Genomic DNA, 15,828 nt, shown 5'->3' on the forward strand with positions numbered 1-15,828 from the left:
CACAAATATTTACTGGGTGCCCACCTGCTCTGCTCCTTTCCCAGCAGCCAGCACACGGGGAGCAACACAGACACAAAGCCTGTCCTCATGGAATCTAGACAAACCACTACCATTTCTCATCGAGACTAACGTGATAAGCTTTATAACCAGCCTCACTGCTTTGCCCCTTGCCCCCACCCAGAACATCCAGGATATTCTCTTTCCAACAGCCAGAGCAATCTTCAAAAATACTCTTCCCTGCTTAAAACCTTTCAATGGCTTCCCATCCCACTCGTCATAAAGTCCAATCTTTACCGCAGTTCCCCAAACCCCAGGCCTGCCTCTGTGGCCACTTTCTGTGCCAAGGCTACTCCTGCTAGAGATCCTCCACACGTGTGGATCTTTGTGCCTGAAAAACCCTCACCTGAGGGCGTCAGGTATTTGAATTGCTCCTCATCACTCAGGTCCCAGCTCAAACATGATCTCCTCAGGGGCCTCCCCTGAGCGCTCGTCCTTACACAGCTGCCCATCACTACAGTTGCTTATTATGTTCTTTCCATGCCTTATTTTCTTCTTCGTGCTCATCTTTGCTTTCACACCTACTGTCTGTCTAACCTTCAGGAATGCAAGCTCCATGTGAGATGGGAGCTCTTATCTAACTAGTTCACCACTATATTCCCAAGGCCTGAAACAGAATCAGGGGAGGGAAGCAGAGAGGTGGGGAGGAAAGTACATCCCAGAGCAACTCAGCATATCTCCTTAACGGCTGCTACGGCCTTGCCAGTTGACTGCTACTGACTGCTTGGCCTCTAGAACCTGGCTGGACTTCTCTCAGTATTCCATAAACTAGAAATGGTTAAGCATATATGCATAAAGAAAACTCATCATCTTGAAAGCTACTTTCATTGTGTCATAAAATTAAACTATGCCACAAGATTCCACAACATGGAAACACCAAGCTTTTCTTTTGACCTAAAAACAAAAAAACCCACTGAGATTCTTTTCTCCTGTCAAGGAAGGGAACCCTTATGCGTGGTAACTAAACTCAACTTTTCTGTTTTTACTCTTCTCATTTCTTACTGGAGACAGGTGGTTGGACCCCCATCAGCAATTCATGTTTGCTCACATAGCAGGTTTTTGCTAAAAGTCTAAAGAGAACCACAATTTAGTCCTTGGGTTGCATGCCTGACCTCCCTATTCGAAAGGACTGAGATTGTAAGAATTCTCCCTGGGGGAGAGTTGTTATATTTTACTGTGAATTTAAAGCATATGGACTGTGACTTTTCAATGTAGAGTAAGTGAAGAAATAACTAGTTCCACAGTTTTCCAAAATGAATCAATAAAAATATTCTTATTAGAAATTATCAACATTATAATGAATGCTCTGTACATGAACTGCAGAGAAGAAACCGTGAACATACTTACCTCTTCAAAGCCCATTTCAAATAAACATTCAACAGCTCCTCTGACAGGCAAGAGTCTAGTAGAAAAAGTTGTGTTTCCAATCCGGATAGATCTATATTTTTCATCATTAGGGTTTCTGATTAAAAAAAAAAGTCTGATTATATATAATAATTTATATTTTTCACCATGTTTTTGCATTCTTTTTCACATTTTATACTGGCTATATGCCTACGAGGTAGTAGAGATCCCAGCTTTAAAGAAAGAGGATGCACAGTCTAGAAAGACTGATTTTGTGATTTTTACCTCGTACACACTTACTGCAACATTATTGTTTAACTTCACAGCTGATAATATCAATGCTGACATAAGGGAAACCCATGCGACATTCTATTTCTGTGCTGTTAAAACTAGAGACCTTTATGAGTGTTTAGGTTGCTAAGAAAAAATTCCATGCAAGCTCCAGACAGGGGCAGAAGGTTTTGCCTGTTTTCTTCTGATGGATCTCAGTCATCGAGAATAGCGCCTGATGGACACGTAGATGGTGGTTAATAAATATTTGTGAAACGAATGAATAAAAGAAACTAAGAAGCTATAGACAAATGAATCACAGCTCCTCAAAGACTTTACTTCTGACAAACATGAACCTAGGTATACCTTTACAGTTGCTTGATTTTTCTTTCTTCCCTAGACCAAAGGTTGCTTTTACTATAATTTCTGTTTCAGCTAAAGATATATCTTTGTCACAGCAACTATGGTAATAAAATACAATGAAGATATGAATTTCTTTTACCATGACTAAGATTTTGAATAGTACACATGAGATGAGACCAGCACATGAAAAATCTTTGATTTGAGATTTGTAATAACGTTGATAAATCAGAAAGGCTGTAAAAAGAAAAATCAGAAAATAAAAGGTTAAAGACAATCAAGGTATTATACTCAAAAGGCCTTCTGAACTTAATTCAGGATGATAAGTAGGTTTCATATCTGATACTGACGCCCTTAAAATGGTAGTGGCTTCCATCAGTATGGCATTAAGAAAGACTGAGGCTGTCTCAGGGGTCCACAGAAGCAGTGCTGAGGCTATCAGCCTGGGGTCTGGGATGATGGGGTGGCCAAGTGCTGGCAAATGACCAAACACCTTTGTCCTAAACTTACACATGTTCTCTAGATATGGTGATATAAAAACCAAAACAGGGATTGTTAACTGTGGAAGTTTCAACAAATTTCACATTTGTTTTCCATCAAGCAGTTCCTGTTGCCAAACTATCATAAATACTACACAAAACTTTTTAAACCTCTTTTAATTTCAAAAATTACACCAGTTTATTACAGAATATTCAGAGACAAAAGCTCCAAAGTAGTGTTACTTAAAATGTCCAGATTGGTGCTGATCTGTAAACACTTTGCTTTTCATCCATGAGGAGTACAGAAATTGAAAGTATTCAGTAATTATTACAGCAATTTGACACTGCCATGAAATTTTCATTGCATTTTACAAAAGTTATAGGTCCACAAAGGATTGGAAATTAAAAATACTGTTCTTTACTGCAGGTCATTTGAAAATCACAGATAACTGAGAAACACAAAGAGATACAGATGCCTTAGTCTTTTATTCTGTGTATCAGATCAGGGTTTCTAAACCTTGGCAATACTGACCTTTGGCCTTTGCTGTGAGGGCTGCCCTGGGCACAGTGAAATGTTTACATCCCTGGCTTCTATACCACACTACATCATAAGCATGCCGCTCTTTCTTACCACTTAAACATTAAACAGTGAACAATCCTACCTTTACCAATGCTAGTTACAGGTAAATGAGGCATCTTTTCACGACACTCAACACATTCCACAGGGTGATAAACACATCAGTACCACCAGGATGGTATATCCCACTGGTGCAGAACTGCTTGAGCTATCTTAGTCTATTTTTTCCCGAGAGTTTCCAGATTTCTACATAACCAAAGTCTTTCACTGGGCTTAATTTTCTAATTTTTCTTCCCTTTTTCACACTAAAAAATTCTTATAAAACTTACATGAGTTGTTCTGATATAGCTTATCATTTTGAGACATGTTTCAAAGGGTCGAAGCAGCTTCTCTGCTACAGGCTTTGTATAGCTTAGATTTTCCTCTCTAGTTTCTAACGAACAATGTTCTATCTTTGTACAATGTCTGTGGACCTCACATATCATTTATGTGTTTTTCTCACTCAACGTATATTGCAAATAAAAATTTGAAAAATGGCAATAACATCCAGGTACCCAAATCCCAGCTTCCTCTTTTTAAAGGTGCTGAGCAAAACTTCCCTGGTGGTGCAGTGGTTAAGAATCCACCTGCCAAAGCAGGGGACACGGGTTCGAGCCCTGGTCTGGGAAGATCCCACATGCCACGGAGCAACTGGGCCCGTGAGCCACAACTACTGAGCCTGCGCGTCTGGAGCCTGTGCTCCGCAACAAAAGGCCGCGACAGTGAGAGGCCTGCGCACCGCGATGAAGAGTGGCCCCCGTTTGCCACAGCTAGAGAAAGCCCCCGCACAGAAACAAAGACCCAACACAGACAAAAATAAATAAATTTATTAAAAAAATTTGAAAAATGGCAATAACATCCAGGTACCCAAATCCTAGCTTCCTCTTTTTAAATGTGCTGAGCAGGACTTCCCTGGTGGCGCAGTGGTTAAAAACCCCCTGCCAATGCAGGGGACACGGGTTCGAGCCCTGGTCCGGGAAGATCTCACATGCTGCAGAGCAACTAAGCCCGTGTGCCACAACTACTGAGCCTGCGCTCCACAGCCCACGAGCCACAACTACTGAGTCCATGTGCCACAACTACTTGAAGCCCACGTGCCTAGAGCCCGTGCTCTGCAACAAGAGAAGACACCGCAATGAGAAGCCCGCGCACCACAATGAAGAGCAGCCCCCGCCCGCCGCAGCTTTGAGCAAGCCCGCGCGCAGCAACAAAGACCCAACGCAGCCATAAATAAATGAATGAATGTGTTGAGCAGACCAACCATAGTCTTGAGCACAGACTGATGTGAAAGTCAGCCCCTGAAGCCCTCAAAGGCTTACAGAAGTTGGCCCCAGGGCCATCAGACCTCAGATCCATCAGCTCCCATTTCCTGCCCTTGGAGAAGTGCCATACAAACACTCCTGAACCTCTCGCTTCACAGAATCAGCCTGGAGTGGCCACTCTCCTCGAGCCCATTACTATGCTCAGTATCCTGCGGCGTCTGAAGTACCCCTACGGACCTTTAGTTTTGATCTTCTTCTTCCACTAATTTAATTTTCTGTGCAGACTTTTCTCAATATTTTTTGCTATAACTCTTCGATTTTTTTTCCCTATTCTGGTGACAATTAACTATTTCTACGACTTTATTATTTATCTTGCTTGTTAGCAATTATCTTGCAACTCTTCGATTTTTTTTTTCCCTATCTCTGGTGACAATTAACTATTTCTACGACTTTATTATTTATCTTGCTTGTTAGCAATTATCTTGCACCTAAGCTTAAGATTTCTTTTTCTGGTTGTTGGATGATGATGTTGAATGAATGAGGTTTGAAAGGGCAGCACAACTTCCTAAACCTCACTCAACCATCACTTTGAACACACTTTGGTGCCTTCCTAGCTGTCTTACCCACAGATAGACAAACTGTTTCATTTACAGAAAATTAGCCTGTGTATTTACAACTGAATAGTAGGAAAAACACCCGCTTTGCACCTCGAAAGTCATAATCTACCATATTTCTAAGATTTTACAACATGTTAATAACAAGCCTCCCACTGAGTCACAGCATTCCTTTTCTCAGAAAAGGAAAGCTTAAATGTTTCTATTTCAGAAATGCTAGGAATTAAATATATCTGAGCATTCACTAGCTCTCTTCCTCTTTAGAACGCATAATCCCAGGAAGAGTTCTCACAAATGGAAATTTAGTACATGAGTGCATCCTAAATCTTGCATTTTTATTACTGATGACAAAAGTTGGTTTGTAGGCCATCTGAAAAACTATTTCTAGTCCTTCTGAAAATCTGTTAGTGCGACTTACATGTAAAATTTTCAGAAACATCTCTCTGCCTTTAGAACATCTGGGAAGCATCTCTGGCTCTAACTCCACCATTCTCTGCAGCTGACAACAAGGGAAACATGTGCACGTAAACTAGCTTAACATGAAAACTGAATGAGACTAACAAACAACACATGTGCCACGTTCTCTATTTCTTTCTATCTTTTGCAACAATCTTATAATGTAGGTATTGTTTGTTCCTTTTAAAAATGAGGAAACTGAAGCCCAGTTTACATACATTCTTAGGAAATGGTTGACTGGGACTTAAACCCACTGGTTCGATTACAAATACTCTCCACCATACAAGCTGCCAACAAACTCAGCCATCCTCAGTTGACAACCTTGCTCAGTTTCTCCAGGTGTCAGTAGTAACCCAGATGAGAAATCTCAAGTTATTTCAGGTACAGTATTTTGTCTCCTCCCGTTACCAGCTCTACCCCTGGCACCCAGGCATCAAGGGCTGCCAGTCCCTGACTACAATTCTTCTCTCTGTTACATCCACAGTTATGCTTATGCTCTGCAGTAGCTTCAGAAGTGAAACCCATGCCTTGTGTCTTCTCGCATCATTATTCCATGTGAATCTCTCATTATGCTTCTTTTTTGAGTTTAGAAACTACAATTACTTTCTGTTGCCTATCATGTCAAATATACGTTCTCTTACCAAACCTTTGTTCTCAGAACTGTTCCACACTAGGTCATCCAGCTATCTCCTCACATAAATATGTAAGTGCTTAAACATTGTCTTGGAATTAATTGTTCTCTAGATTTTATGCTGTGGCTATTTTCCACACCTGTGTCTTTCTCCCAGACGTATTTATTTTCTTTGACGGAAGAAACCACTTTCCATTCTTGGCCCTTCCCAATCACACCCAATGCAGTTCATAACCAGTAACTGTGTGCAGTTTGCAAAGGAAATTAGTGGGAAATCAAATATTGGGTTTTTTTTTTTACATCTTTATTGGAGTATAATTGCTTTACAATGGTGTGACAGTTTCTGCTTTATAACAAAGTGAATCAGTTATACATATACATATGTTCCCATACCTCTTCCCTCTTGCGTCTCCCTCCCTCCCACTCTCCCTATCCCACCCCTCTAGGTGGTCACAAAGCACCAAGCTGATCTCCCTGTGTTATGCGGCTGCTTCCCACTATTTACGTTTGGTAGTGTATATATGTTCATGCCACTCTCTCGCTTTCTCACAGCTTACCCTTCCCCCTCCCCATATCCTCAAGTCCATTCTCTAGTAGGTCTTTGTCTTTATTCCTGTCTTACCCCTAGGTTCTTCATGACATTTTTTTCCCCTTAAATTCCATATATATGTGTTAGCATATGGTATTTGTCTTTCTCTTTCTGACTTACTTCACTCTGTATGACAGACTCTAGATCCATCCACCTCATTACAAATAGCTCAATTTCGTTTCCTTTTATGACTGAGTAATATTCCATTATATATATGTGCCACATCTTCTTTATCCATTCATCTGATGATGGACACTTAGGTTGTTTCCATCTCCGGGCTATTGTAAATAGAGCTGCAATGAACATTTTGGTACATGACTCTCTGCATTATGGTTTTCTCAGGGTATATGCCCAGTAGTGGGATTGCTGGGTCATATGGTAGTTCTACTTGTAGTTTTTTAAGGAACCTCCATACTGTTCTCCATAGTGGCTGTACCAATTCACAGTCCCACCAGCAGTGCAAGAGTGTTCCCTTTTCTCCACACCCTCTCCAGCATTTATTGTTTCTAGATTTTTTGATGATGGCCATTCTGACTGGTGTGAGATGATATCTCATTGTAGTTTTGATTTGCATTTCTCTAATGATTAATGATGTTGAGCATTCTTTCATGTGTTTGTTGGCAATCTGTATATCTTCTTCGGAGAAATGTCTATTTAGATCTTCTGCCCATTTCTGGATTGGGTTGTTTTTTTGTTATTGAGCTGCATGAGCTGCTTATAAATTTTGGAGATTAATCCTTTGTCAGTTGCTGCATTGGCAAATATTTTCTCCCATTCTGAGGGTTGTCTTTTGGTCTTGTTTATGGTTTCCTTTGCTGTGCAAAAGCTTTGAAGTTTCATTAGGTCCCATTTATTTTTGTTTTTATTTCCATTTCTCTAGGAGGCGGGTCAAAAAAGATCTTGCTGTGATTTATGTCATAGAGTGTTCTGCCTATGTTTTCCTCTAAGAGTTTGATAGTTTCTGGCCTTACATTTAGGTCTTTAATCCATTTCGAGCTTATTTTTGTGAATGGTGTTAGGGAGTGATCTAATCTCATACCTGTCCAGTTTTCCCAGCACCACTTATTGAAGAGGCTGTCCTTTCTCCACTGTACATTCCTGCCTCCTTTATCAAACATAAGCTGACCATACGTGCCTGGGTTTATCTCTGGGCTTTCTATCCTTTTCCATTGATCAATCTTTCTGTTTTTGTGCCAGTACCATACTGTCTTGATTACTGTAGCTTTGTAGTATAGTCTGAAGTCAGGGAGCCTGATTCCTCCAGCTCCATTTTTCGTTCTCAAGATTGCTTTGGCTATTCGGGGTCTTTTGTGTTTCCATACAGATTGTGAAATTTTTTGTCCTAGCTCTGTGAAAAATGCCAGTGGTAGTTTGATAGGGATTGCATTGAATCTGTAGATTGCTTTGGGTAGTAGAGTCACTTTGACAATGTTGATTCTTTCAATCCAAGAACATGGCATATCTCTCCATCTATTTGTATCATCTTTCATTTCTTTCATCAGGGTCTTATAATTTTCTGCATACAGGTCTTTTGTCTTCTTAAGTAGGTTTATTCCTAGATATTTTATTCTTTTTGTTGCAATGGTAAATGGGAGTGTTTTCTTGATTTCACTTTCAGATTTTTCATCATTAGTGTATAGGAACGCCAGAGATTTCTGTGCATTAATTTTCTATCCTGCTACTTTACCAAATTCATTGATTAACTCTAGTAGTTTTCTGGTAGCATCTTTAGGATTCTCTATGTATAGTATCATGTCATCTGCAAACAGTGACAGCTTTACTTCTTCTTTTCCGATTTGGATTCCTTTTCTTCTCTGATTGCTGTGGCAAAAATTTCCAAAACTATTTTGAATAAGAGTGGTGAGAGTGGGCAACCTTGTCTTGTTCCTGATCTTAGTGGAAATGCTTTCAGTTTTGTACCATTGAGGATGATGCTGGCTGTGGGTTTGTCATATACGGCCTTTATTATGTTGAGGCAAGTTCCCTCTATGCCTACTTTCTGCAGGGTTTTTATCATAAATGGGTGTTGAATTTTGTTGAAACCTTTCTCTGTATCTGTTGAGATGATCATTATGGTTTTCTCCTTCAATTTGTTAATATGGTGAATCACGTTGATTGATTTGCGTATATTGAAGAATCCTTGCATTCCTGGAATAAACCCCACGTGATCATGGTGTATGATCCTTTTAATGTGCTGTTGGATTCTGTTTGTTAGTATTTTGTTGAGGATTCTTGCATCTATATTCATCAGTGATATTGGCCTGTAGTTTTCTTTCTTTGTGACATCCTTGTCTGGTTTTGGTATCAGGGTGATGGTGGCCTCATAGAATGAGTTTGGGAGTGTTCCTCCCTCTGCTATATTTTGGAAGAGTTTGAGAAGGACAGGTGTTAGCTCTTCTCTCAATGTTTGATAGAATTCGCCTGTGAAGCCATCTGGTCCTGGGCTTTTGTTTGTTGGAAGATTTTTAATCACAGTTTCAATTTCAGTGCTTGTGATTGGTCTGTTCATATTTTCTGTTTCTTCCTGATTCAGTCTTGGCAGGTTGTGCCTTTCTAAGAATTTGTCCATTTCTTTCAGGTTGTCCATTTTATTGGCATAAAGTTGCTTGTAGTAATCTCTCATGATCTTTTGCATTTCTGCAGTGCCAGTTGTTACTTTTCCTTTTTCATTTCTAATTCTATTGAGTTTTCTCCCTTTTTTTCTTGATGAGTCTGGCTAATGGTTTATCAATTTTGTTTATCTTCTCAAAGAACCAGCTTTTAGTTTTACTGATCTTTGCTATTGTTTCCTTCATTTCTTTTTCTATTATTTCTGATCTGATTTTTATGATTTCTTTCCGTCTGCTAACTTTGGGGTTTTTTTGTTCTTCTTTCTCTAATTGCTTTAGGTGCAAGGTTAGGTTGTTTATTCGAGATGTTTCCTGTTTCTTAAGGTAGGATTGTATTCCTATAAACTTCCCTCTTAGAACTGCTTTTGCTGCATCCCATAGGTTTTGGGGCGTCGTGTCTCCATTGTCATTTGTTTCTGGGTATTTTTTTAATTTCCTGTTTGATTTCTTCAGTGATCACTTCGTTATTAAGTAGTGTATTGTTTAGCCTCCATGTGTTTGTATTTTTTACAGACCTTTTCCTGTAATTGATATGTAGTCTCATAGCATTGTGGTCAGAAAACATACTTGATACAATTTCAATTTTCTTAAATTTACCAAGGCTTGATTTGTGACCCAAGATATGATCTATCCTGGAGAATGTTCCATGAGCACTTGAGAAAAATGTGTATTCTGTTGTTTTTGGATGGAATGTCCTATAAATATCAATTAAGTCCATCTTGTTTAATGTATCATTTAAAGCTTGTGTTTCCTTATTTATTTTCATTTTGGATGATCTGTCCATTGGTGAAAGTGGGGTGTTAAAGTCCCCTACTATGAATGTGTTACTGTCGATTTCCCCTTTTATGGCTGTTAGCATTTGCCTTATGTATTGAGGTGCTCCTATGTTGGGTGCATAGATATTTACAATTGTTGTATCTTCTTGGATCGATCCCTTGATGATTATGTAGTGTCCTTCTTTGTCTCTTCTAATAGTCTTTATTTTAAAGTCTATTTTGTCTGATATCAGAATTGCTACTCCAGCTTTCTTTTGGTTTCCATTTGCATGGAATATCTTTTTCCATCCCCTCACTTTCAGTCTGTATGTGTCTCTAGATCTGAAGTGGGTCTCTTGTAGACAGCAAATATATGGGTCTTGTTTTTGTATCCATTCAGCCAATCTGTGTCTTTTGGTGGGAGCATTTAGTCCATTTACATTTAAGGTAATTATCTATATGTATGTTCCTATTCCCATTTTAATTGTTTTGGGTTCGTTATTGTAGGTCTTTTCCTTCTCTTGTGTTTCTTGCCTAGAGAAGTTCCTTTAGCATTTGTTGTAAAGCTGGTTTGGTGGTGCTGAACTCTCTCAGCTTTTGCTTGTCTGTAAAGGTTTTAATTTCTCCATCAAATCTGAATGAGATCCTTGCTGGGTAGAGTAATCTTGGTTGCAGGTTTTTCTCCTTCATCACTTTAAATATGTCCTGCCAGTCCCTTCTGGCTTGCAGAGTTTCTGCTGAAAGATCAGCTATTAACCTTATGGGGATTCCCTTGTGTGTTATTTGTTGTTTTTCCCTTGCTGCTTTTAATATGCTTTCTTTGTATTTAATTTTTGACAGTTTGATTAATATGTGTCTTGGCGTATTTCTCCTTGGATTTATCCTGTATGGGACTCTCTATGCTTCCTGGACTTGATTAACTATTTCCTTTCCCATATTAGGGAAGTTTTCAACTATAATCTCTTCAAATATTTTCTCAGTCCCTTTCTTTTTCTCTTCTTCTTCTGGAACCCCTATAATTCAATGTTGGTGCATTTAATGTTGTCCCAGAGGTCTCTGAGACTGTCCTCTGTTCTTTTCATTCTTTTTTCTTTATTCTGCTCTGCAGTAGTTATTTCCACTATTTTATCTTCCAGGTCACTTATCCGTTCTTCTGCCTCAGTTATTCTGCTACTGATCCCATCTAGAGTATTTTTAATTTCATTTATTGTGTTGTTCATCGTTGCTTGTTTCATCTTTAGTTCTTCTAGGTCCTTGTTAAATGTTTCTTGTATTTTGTCTATTCTATCTCCAAGATTTTGGATCATCTTTACTATCATTATTCTGAATTCTTTTTCAGGTAGACTGCCTATTTCCTCTTCATTTGTTAGGTCTGGTGGGTTTTTATCTTGCTCCTTCATCTGCTGTGTTTTTCTGTCTTCTCATTTTGCTTAACTTACTGTGTTTGGGGTCTCCTTTTTGCAGGCTGCAGGTTCGTAGTTTCTGTTGTTTTTGGTGTCTGTCCCCAGTGGCTAAGGTTGGTTCAGTGGGTTGTGTAGGCTTCCCGGTGGAGGGGACTAGTGCCTGTGTTCTGTTGGATGAGGCTGGATCTTGTCTTTCTGGTGGGCAGGTCCACGTCTGGTGGTGGGTTTTGGGGTGTCTGTGGCCTTATTATGATTTTAGGCAGCCTCTCTGTTAATGAGTGGGGTTGTGTTCCTGTCTTGCTAGTTGTTTGGCATAGGGTGCCCAGCACTGTAGCTTGCTGGTCGTTGAGTGAAGCTGGGTGCTGGTGTTGAGATGGAGATCTCTGGGAGATTTTTGCCGTTTGATATTATGTCGAGCTGGGAGGTCTCTTGTGGACCAGTGTACTGAATTTGGCTCTCCTACCTCAGAGGCTCAGCACTGATTCCTGGCTGCAGCACCAAGAGCCTTTCATCCACACGGCTCAGAATAAAAGGGAGAAAAACTAGAAAGAAAGAAAGAAAAAAAGAAAGAAAGGAAGGAAGGTCGGAAGGAAGGAAGATGAAAGAAAGAAAAAAAGGAGGGAATGAAGGAAGGATAGAAGAAGAAAGAAGAGAGGGAGGGGGGAGAGGGAGGAAGGGGAGAGGGAGGGAGGGGGAGGGAAGGGGAGGGAGGGAGGGAGGGAGGAAGGAAGGAAGGCAGGAAGGAAGGAAAGAAAGAAAGAAGATAAAATAAAATAAAAGACAAAATAAAATGAAGTTAATAAAATAAAAAGTAATTATTAAGAAAAAAAATTTTTTAAGAAGAAAAACAAAAAAAACCCAGACAGATAGAACCCTAGGACAAATGGTGGAAGCAAATCTATACAGACAAAATCTCGCACAGAAGCATACACATACACACTCACAAAAAGAGGAAAAAGGGGAAAAATCATAAATCTTGCTCTCAACGTCCACCTCCTCAATTTGGGATGATTCGTTGTGTATACATGTATTCCGCAGGTGCAGGTACAACAAGCTGACTGTGGAGCTTTAATCCGCTGCTTCTGAGGCTGCTGGGAAAGATTTCCCTTTCTCTTCTTTGTTCGCACAGCTCCCGGGGTTCAGCTTTGGATTTGGACCCGCCTCTGCATGCAGGTTGCCTGAGGGCGTCTGTTCTTCGCTCAGCAGACAGGACGGGGTTAAAGGAGCCGCTGATTCGGGGGCTCTGGCTCACTCAGGCCAGGGGGAGGTAGGGGCACGATGCGGGGTGAGCCTGCGGCTGCAGAGGCCAGCGTGACGTTGTACCAGCCTGAGGCTCACCGTGCGTTCTCCCAGGGAAGTTGTCCCTGGATCCCAGGACCCTGGCAGCGGCGGGTTGCCCAGGCTCCCCGGAAGGGGCGTGTGTGGATAGTGACCTGTGCTCGCACACAGGCTTCTTGGTGGCGGCAGCAGCAGCAGCCTTAGCCTCTCATGCCCGTGTCTGGGGTCCGCGCTTTTAGCCGCGGCTCGCGCCCGTCTCTGGAGCTCCTTTAAGCAGCGCTCTTAATCCCCTCTCCTCGCGCACCAGGAAACAAAGAGGGAAGAAAAAGTCTCTTGCCTCTTCGGCAGGTCCAGACTTTTCCCCAGACTCCCTCCCGGCTAGCCGTGGTGCACTAGCCCCCTGCAGGGTGTGTTCACGCCGCCAACCCCAGTCCTCTCCCGGCACTCCGACCGAAGCCCCAGCCTCAGCTCCCAGCCCCGCCCGCCCCGGCGGGTGAGCAGACAAGCCTCTCGGGCTGGTGAGTGCCGGTCGGCACCAATCCTCTGTGCGGGAATCTCCCCGCTTTGCCCTCCGCACCCCTGTTGCTGTGCTGTCCTCCGCGGCTCCGAAGCTTCCCCCTCCGCCACCCGCAGTCTCCACCCGCGAAGGGGCTTCCTAGTGTGTGGCAACCTTTCCTCCTTCACAGCTCCCTTCCAGAGGTGCAGGTCCCGTCCCTATTCTTTTGTCTCTGTTTATTCTTTTGCCCTACCCAAGTACGTGGGGACTTTCTTGCCTTTTGGGAGGTCTGAGGTCTTCTGCCAGCGTTCAGTAGGTGTTCTGTAGGTGTTGTTCCACGTGTATATGTATTTCTGGTATATCTGTGGGGAGGAAGGTGATCTCCGCGTCTTACTCTTCCGCCATCTTCCCCTCGTCCCCCCGAATTTAGTCAAATATTGTTTTTTAAAAAATGAATGAAGCAAGTTTCCTAGGGAACCCACATGGAATGCCAGTAAAACTACTGCAGATTTTTGAAAGGTAGATACTGAGGAAAGCTGATTTTTATCTATAAGTCAGTGAACTGAAAAAACGGTTCAAACCCATGGTACACTGTGCATGCAAATTAGTATATACTTCATTGTATAATTTCATTAGCTTTACGAGCCTTAGTTGGGGAATAGGATAAACATCATCTGAAGCAGAAATTTCAAACTTAACCCAAAGTATTATTTTCACCAGTGTATAGTGACAAATATCACTGTTAACAGCAACAATTAAAAAACTGCAAATGAAATTCTCATTTCAGCACTCACCCTATAAAATACTATGTCAGATCCTGAGGTAGGAGCAAAGGATATCAAGACAACACCCCTTATCTCTCATGCTAAAGGAGTTCCTAAAACAGCAAAAGAAACGATGGTTTCCTCTATTCTCAAATAAGTTAGATTAGCCTGTCTGTAATGCAGTGTAGCTAAGGGATCAAGAAGAGGCCTGGGGCTTTTCTGTTAAGAGGCAAGCAAATCACTGGACTTGGAAGCAGAAGAAAAGGTGAGGTTTTTCCCCCCCCGAAGACCAAACGAGTTTGAACTGTAAGAATGAGGGCAGGAACTAATACTATTACTTAAGACAAACTAAAAAGGGTAGTTTTTCATACCATCTCCACTTATATGAGTTCCAGACTCCTAATTCCCTTTTTGGATAAAAAACCTTTTTAAGATAAGAAACATAAGCCATAGTAGAGACTATAACATACACTGACAGCATGCCAGGTTTCTTCTATGAGTTTGGTAAACACTCATAATGACGATAATGATGGAAAAGACTTCCTTCCTCAAAACACCTTGATCTCAGCATTTGTGGTTTCCCTGGATTGAAAGAAGTGAATCCTCATTACAAGGGCAACTCCCTTTTCTGAAGAATGGGGTTTAAATAGTTTGGCGGCTTTCCAGATGGGAGGTGCTAGCTGACGGCCTCTGGAGAACTCTGCCTCGGAGTTCACTGTGCAGAATCCTCTGGCATCCTTGCGCTCTGAAGAGCTGTCAGGTCTCCCAGGGCTGAGAAGGTGAGCTGAGAGGATGTCACAGAGGAGGAAGGCGGCCCCCATATAGGTCTTAACTGTGCAGCTGTGCACAGTGCACATGCTGCATCCCTCTCTGCATCTGTCACACAACAAGGGCTCAATATGTTCTTCTTTCAATTCACTTTTTAAATCATTAATGTTGCCTATATGAGCCATATTAAAACTGCCATGGGTTAAGACACTGCACTTGTAACTAAGGTCTCCAAAACTGGGTCACATGAAATCTATAACCTTGACACTGCGAAGGATCTCCTTTTAGACTTCAGGCCAATACATCCACCCCTTAGAAAAGCAAGCGCACCAGGGGCTGGGGGGCAGGGGGCAGAGCCTATATGATCACGGCGCCCTGATAAACGAGCTAACAGCACTAAGGCGGAGGCACGTGGGGCTCCTTTTCCCTCCCCCACACATCCCGTCCCTCAGGACACCCCATCATTTGATCTAAAAGTGGAGGGACGTAATGCTTCAAAATGACTAATACAACTTACTTTCCAATTCCCCAAATCTGTAAGGTTCCTTAGAGGTCTAGAAGTGCACTCAGAGGAAAAGGAAACAAACTACTCTTAGCCAAGGTTATCCTCACGAACACCACGGTAGTGTTAGGCTCTAGTATTAGGATATTCACAAAACGCTGGGAAGAAAACATCTTGTCCGTGACAAACTTCTGAGAAGCCCAATGGCAACTGAAGGCTGCTGGTGGGTAAAACGCACGCAGTGGGGATGAAACGCTGTCGCCGCTCCTGTCCTGACACGTAAGACTGTTCAACCGCCAGGCCGAGGCCAGAGCCCGGGGCGCGCCTTCCCCTCCTCCGCCCCGCGCGTCCCGGGACCCGGCTCGCCCTGGGCTCCACGACAGCAGGTGTCCGGTCACAGGTGCAGAGACTCCCTCCGCCCCGGCGGGGCTGGGCCGGGCGGGTCTCCAGGCCCCTGCCGGGCGGCCCCAGCTCCCCCCCGCCGCCCCCCTGAGCGGGAGCCAGGCCCGGGGCCCTCCCGGCCTCCGCGCCCCCGGGGCCGGCCGGGCGCCCCCGGGGCCGGCCGGGCGCCCCCA

The 15,828-nt window shown here is 42.4% G+C and overlaps 1 protein-coding gene across 2 annotated transcripts in view; it reads right to left on the reverse strand.

Moving 5' to 3' along the window:
* Positions 1–15,828, reverse strand: part of NGLY1 (N-glycanase 1) — a 62,682-nt gene that overhangs the window by 46,241 nt on the left and 613 nt on the right. For both annotated transcript variants that reach the window (XM_029214273.1, XM_029214272.1), the window contains exon 2: positions 1,405–1,519. In XM_029214273.1, coding sequence (XP_029070106.1) covers positions 1,405–1,519 — 115 coding nt within the window. The remainder of the gene's footprint in view (positions 1–1,404; positions 1,520–15,828) is intronic.

The sequence above is a fragment of the Monodon monoceros genome, unplaced genomic scaffold (assembly GCF_005190385.1).
Source record: "Monodon monoceros isolate NGI ecotype Baffin Bay Population unplaced genomic scaffold, NGI_Narwhal_1 Super_Scaffold_11, whole genome shotgun sequence".
In the NCBI taxonomy this organism is placed as follows: domain Eukaryota; kingdom Metazoa; phylum Chordata; class Mammalia; order Artiodactyla; family Monodontidae; genus Monodon; species Monodon monoceros.